Source organism: Theropithecus gelada, chromosome 15, assembly GCF_003255815.1.
Source record: "Theropithecus gelada isolate Dixy chromosome 15, Tgel_1.0, whole genome shotgun sequence".
In the NCBI taxonomy this organism is placed as follows: domain Eukaryota; kingdom Metazoa; phylum Chordata; class Mammalia; order Primates; family Cercopithecidae; genus Theropithecus; species Theropithecus gelada.
The window spans coordinates 699,225-705,224 of record NC_037683.1 but is presented as its reverse complement, the minus strand read 5'-3'; the positions used below and the strand labels follow the sequence as shown (position 1 = coordinate 705,224).

The following is a 6,000-nucleotide window of genomic DNA, read 5'->3' as shown; positions in this document are numbered from 1 at the left end:
AAAAAAAAAAAAAAAGAAAATAGGAGGCGGATATACCACATTTCATCTTTTCACTTATAGCAGAGCTTTCCTCCAATGCTGCCCACATTGAGACACAGTTTGACAAAATTACTGGGCTCAGGTGGGCGGGACTCTGATGTGGGTGGGGCCGTGTGTGGGCGGGGCTCCAGGGGGAGGGTGGGACCATGGGTGGGTGAGACTCCAGCACGGGGCAGAGCCATGGGCTGGGTGGGTGGGGCTCCAGGATGGGGTGGGGCCATGGGCGGGTGGGGCCATGGGCGGGGTGGGCGGGGCTCCAGGACAGGACACGGCAGGGCTATGGGCTGGGTAGGCGGCTCTCCAGGACTGGGTGGGGGCTCCCAGGAGGCTCTGGGTTGGGGGAGGTGACCCACCTGTCACAGGTCCCTGCTGGAGGCTGCCCAGGATCTTCTCACCCAAGAGATGAATCAGCCGAGTCACCACCTGCAGGCAGACACACATTTTAAACCGAGAAACGCTGGGAACCAAAGAGAGGGATGCTCAACAACGGCGAGACTCAGCAAATGGCGCTGGATCTGCTTTTCAAAACCTCCATGAACTGAGTTGCACGGGCCATGGCTGTCCAGGCCTAGGAGCCTTCACGATGCCCAGGAAAGCCGTGCGGCTGCCTTCCCGGTTGCCAGGCCAGCAGGTACAAGGGGTATGTCCCCTGTGACCGTGAGCCCAGGCCAGCCTCACTCTCACTTCCGGGCAGGCAGACAACTCCAGGGGAAGCCACCGATCCTGAAGGCAGGACAAGGGCAGGCTGGCAGGCTTCTCATTGTGGCCACTGCTCCTGGGTGCCAACCCCGCTTCAGGGCACGGTTGGGGACATTCATCCCGACTGGACCAAACGGTCCCCACACTTGGGGTCGCTGGCCTGCAGGGACCCTGCCCAGGGGCTGACTGTACAGCAAAGCTGGCCCCACAACAGGGGACTCACTGGCTCCACCCATACTGTCCCCCAGAAGCTGCTGGTTGGATGGAGCCCTGCAGCGGCCTCTAAAGGGTGGGCCAGGGCTCCTGCTCCGAGGAGCTCATGAAGACAAGGCCCACCCTGCAGGCCAGGACAAAGCAGATGGAGGAGTGGCCTGGCTCCCTGCTGCTCCCAGCAACTGTGGCTGCTGCCCCAGAGCCTGCCGGCCCTGTGAGCTGCACTCACACGCTCCGCCAGGCTCTCCTGGTCCATAAATGGGCAATTGCAGCAAGCGCCAGGACCCGGGAGCTGCAGGTGGGAGAACCAGGGCCCAGGAACTGTGGATGGGAGAAGCGCTACCTGAGGGGAGGTGGTGGAGGGAGGGCAGTGATGGCCTCCCAGGGTGAGCCCCAGGGGCGGTGAGAGGCACTGGCTGTAGAAGGCCCTGCAACATGCTAGGGGCCACACCTGCACCCCCTTTCCATTTGTTCTAGAATGAAGAACTTCTTGGGATCCGTGTGCTGGCTGCTGACGAACAGCCGCAGACCTGCCCTTCAGGCCCCTCGGCTGGTCCTTCCTGGGCGCTCTCCTCACCGCTGACCTGCACTTGCAAGCAGCCCACCCTGTCCTCCTCCAGATCTCAGAGCCAGAGTCGCTTCCCTTTCCTCTGCCGTACCCACGTCACTCACAAGTAGAGAGCACCAAGAAGGCAGCTGTGTGACTGTCCTGGGAAGCAGCCAGGGTACCTCTCCAGTTTTCCTACCTACCGTTCCTGGCCCCCACCCAGCTGGGCTCTGATCTTCACCTCCTTCAGACTGCCCCTCCAGGTCATTTTCCATCCATGTGGACCGAATGATCACCACAACTCAGGGCACAGCTTGGGACATGGCCTGTGCCACCCTCACCCGCACCATCCTCACCCACGCCCTTACCAGCTCCATGCCCTCACCTGCTCCACATCCTTACCTGTGCCCTGCCCTCACCTGCTGGGCGCCTCACTTGTGCCACCTTCACCAGTTCCACTCCCTCACCTGCTCTGCACCCTCACCTGCTCCATGCCCTCACCTGTGCCCTGCCCTCATCCGCACCCTCATCCGCTCCACCCTCACCCGCTCTGCCCTCACCTGCTCCGCTCTCACCTGTTCCGTGCCCTCATCTGCTCCGCGCCCTACCTGCGCCATCCTCACCTGTGGGTACCTGCGCTTGATGGACGTGAGGGCTCCTGCCGGCAGCTTGGCCAGTTCTGAGTCCCGAACGGCATGCACCGTGGTCGCCCGGGCCTGGTGGGTCAGCATCTCCACCTGAGGAGAGGAGCCGGCTGCTGGGGCCGTGGGCTTGGGAGGGCCGAGCCAGCTGGGCCTGTCCCTGACAGCCTCTGGTGCCTGCCGGAGCCACACATGGCCCCGGCATGCAGAAAGCAAGGGAGGAGCCCAAGGCTCCCGCACACCCTCCGCATCGCAAGGCGGAGGCAGCCAGTGAATGCTGGCATGTGGCGTGTTGTCAGAACCACTGGAACATGCCAGAAGCCAAAGGTGCTCCCCGCAACCCAGGCAAGTCACAGACACAGGCATCAGACACCACAGGCTGGAACAAGGGCAGTCTCAGCTCTTCCGAAGAAATAAATGCCTTTGGAGAACAGTCTTTTATTTATGTATTTATTTTTTTGAGACGGAGTCTCGTCGCTCTGTTACCCAGGCTGGAGTGCCGTGGCACGATCTCGGCTCACTGCAAGCTCCTCCTCCTGGGTTCACACCATTCTCCTGCCTCAGCCTCCTGAGTAGCTGGGACCACAGGCGCCTGCCACCACGCCTGACTATTTTTTTTGTATTTTTAGTACAGACAGGGTTTCACCATGTTAGCCAGGATGGTCTCGATCCCCTGACCTCGTGATCTGCCCGCCTAGGCCTCCCACAGTGCTGGGATTACAGGCGTGAGCCGCTGTGCCCGGCCTAGAAAAAACCTCTTTTTAAGATGTGTCCCTCAGAACCTGCGGGAGCCTGGCCATCTGACACTGAGGCCTCCCTGCCGGTATCCGGCCAGGTGTACGAGCCTTCAACCGGTGGACGGATGAAGACCAGCCTGCCCAAAATGGTGAAACCCTGTCTCTACTAAAAATACAAAAAATTAGCTGGGTGTGGTGGCGGGCGCCTGTAATCCCATCTACTTGGGAGGCTGAGGCAGAGAATTGCTTGAACCCAGGAGGCGGAGGTTGCAGTGCATGAGACCGTGCCACTGCACTACAGTCTGGGTGATAGAGACTCTGTCTCAAAAAAAAAAAAAAAAAAAAACCAAAAACTTAACATAGGCTAGGAGTGGTGGCTCACGCCTGTAATCCTAATACTTTGGGAGGCTGAAGTGGGTGAATCACTTGAGGTCGGGAGTTCAAGACCAGCCTGATCAACACGGAGAAACCCCGTCTCTACTGAAAACACAAAATTAGCCTGACGTGGTGGCGGGCACCTTTTATCCCAGCTACTCAGGAGGCTGAAGCAGGGGAATCGCTTGAACTCAGGAGGTGGAGGTTGTGGTGAGCCGAAATCATGCCATTGTACTCCAGCCTGAGCAACAAGAGTGAAATTCCGTCTTAAACAACAAAACAAACAAACAAACAAAAACTTAACACAAATCGGCAGAAGCCCCAGGCCGCGGCACCTTGGAGCTGGGCAGCCCCGACAGCTCACTCGGATGCAGGGGCCTGCCGTGCTGGATGGCCCCAGGAGGCCCAGACCAGCTGTAGCTGCTACCATACCTCAAGAGACACCCGGAGGCAAGTGGGCCAGTGCGCCCGGATGCCAGGATAGGTACCGGGAGCCCCCAGCAGAGGCAGAGCCTGGGACTCACAGCAAAGCAGCCACAGGGCATCACTCCTGCCGTCCACTCCCAGGGCTTTTGCTCCCCTGAGTAACTGGCCAGGCCACACCCAGGCCAGAACCCAGGACGCCCTGGGAGGGATGGAGAGGTCAGGGAGGCAGGAGCAGGGCCCAGTACCTACCACACCGACAAGGTCTCCTCGGCCGTACTCCCCGGCCAGGCGCTTCTTCCCGTCGTCCTTCCGGATCACAGAGCGCAGCCGGCCGCTGAGCATGATGTACGTGCAGTCAGACTTGTCCCCCTGCCTGCGGGAGACACAGAGGCCCTGCAGCCCTGAACCCCCAGCCCCTGCCTGTGGGAGACACAGAGGCCCTGCAGCCCTGGACCCCCAGCCCCTGCCTGGGGGAGACACAGAGGCCCTGCAGCCCTGGACCCCCAGCCCCTGCCTGCGGGAGACACAGAGGCCCTGCAGCCTTGGACCCCCAGCCTCAGCCCCCAAACCCAGCTTCCCAACAGCAGACAGACTCAGGATGGAGAAATAGAAAATGCAGGCTTCTCACTGTCTTATTTTTGTTTTGGAAAACCTACTTTTTATTTTAAAATATTTATGTTAATAGGCATGGGTTGTTTTAAATGAATAAATATCCTCAAATTTTCTTGGTTTTAATTATTATTATTATTATTTGAGACGGAGTCTTGCTTTGTTGCCCAGGCTGAAGTGCAATGGCACGATATTTGCTCACTGCAGCCTCCACTTCCCAGGTTCATGCGATTCTCCTGCCTCAGCCTCCCGAGTAGCTGGGATTATAGGCACGTGCCACCACGCCCAGCTAATTTTGTATTTTTAATAGAGACAGGGTTTCACCCATGTTGGCAAGGCTGGTCTCGAACTCCTGACCTTGTGATCCACCTGCCTCGGCCTCCCAAAGTGCTGGATGACAGGTGTGAGCGACCGCACCTGGCCAGTGGGGTGCTTTTAAAGGGATGGTGTGGGCTTGAATATACTGACACAGAGATGCTCGTGGAACATCAGCTGTGTCCAAGCGTGTGTGGCTGTCACGAAATCCAGGAGGCCATGAAGCGTGTTGCCGAGCTAAGCTGGGGTGGGGCTGGGGAAATCCAGCCTTCCGTGTGTGGTTTCCATAGTAACTTCCGTGTGTGGTTTCCATGGTTACTGTGCTTTGCCCACCCCCGAATCCTGCATGCCAGGGCAGCGTGGACACCGAGTGTGTGACACCCACAGCCTCACCTGTATATCGCTCGCCCGGCCTCCACCTCCACCCAGTCCAGGGCAAAGTCGATTTGCCGCACGAAGGACGACATCCTCTTCACCACGGTGTGCGCCACGCCCAGGACGACGGTTGGCTGCTTCCGCATGATTCTGCCGGGCAGCCCAGAGTCACTCCCACCCATCCCTCCAGCCCTACCCTTCACCCAGGGCCACAGGGCTCAGGAGTGGATGGGACCCACCACCCCCACCCCACACTGAGGGCAGAGACCACTGGTGGGGGCTGGGATGGGGCATGCCCTGGTCAGCTGCCTGCCCCAGGGCACAGCACTGCCCACCATGTGCCTGGTGGCCAGCAGCTGTTAAGGAGCCCAGAGAGTCCCCTCCTGGCACACCCGTGAGTGCCCCTTGGGCATGGGCCCTGTGTCAGGCTGCGGTCCTGGCAGGAGACTGCACATGCCGTCAGGAGGTGCATAATGCACACTGGGGCCACGACTGTGGCTGGCAGTGAGTGCCATGAAGGGCAAAGGCAGAGGCTGAGAGACCACATGGGGCCTCGAGAGCACAGGGACTCTCCTGGGTGGGTGGAGGGTGCTGGGGCCTCTGACGCGGGGAACATTGTCTTCTCCCCAGTGGTCGTGTGTGGACAGACTGCGGAGGGTGAGGGCTGCAGCAGGGACGTGCCCAGTGGCTCTGGGCAGTGGCAAGGTGGGACGTGTGGCAACCTGCACCAGGAGTGAGAGTGACGCTGGGCGACTCCAGGCCTAGCCCCAGCCACAGGCAGGTGGAGCTGCCATTTCCTCAGAAGGCAAAAGCAGGAGGAAGAGCAAACACGGAATCAGGATCCACTTTGCACAGGAGGTGGGGGAAGCCCCTTTGATGCCGAGGAGTTGGCAAGACAGCGGCTGGGTGAGGGCTTGAAGGGCATGAGTGTGGCATTTACAGTCCTGGGGGTGGAGGAGGAGCCCCGGGACGCTGGCTGGGGTGATGGCTGCAAGGCACACCACGCACGGACACACATAGACAT

General features: G+C 59.8%; 1 protein-coding gene across 2 annotated transcripts in view; it reads right to left on the bottom strand.

Annotated features, from left to right (window-relative positions):
* PNPLA7 (patatin like phospholipase domain containing 7) overlaps nt 1–6,000 on the bottom strand; it is an 81,594-nt gene that overhangs the window by 37,948 nt on the left and 37,646 nt on the right. For both annotated transcript variants that reach the window (XM_025360718.1, XM_025360717.1), the window contains 4 exons: nt 4,995–5,126; nt 3,927–4,050; nt 2,122–2,235; nt 393–462 (listed from right to left, as the gene is read on the bottom strand). In XM_025360718.1, coding sequence (XP_025216503.1) covers nt 393–462; nt 2,122–2,235; nt 3,927–4,050; nt 4,995–5,126 — 440 coding nt within the window. The remainder of the gene's footprint in view (nt 1–392; nt 463–2,121; nt 2,236–3,926; nt 4,051–4,994; nt 5,127–6,000) is intronic.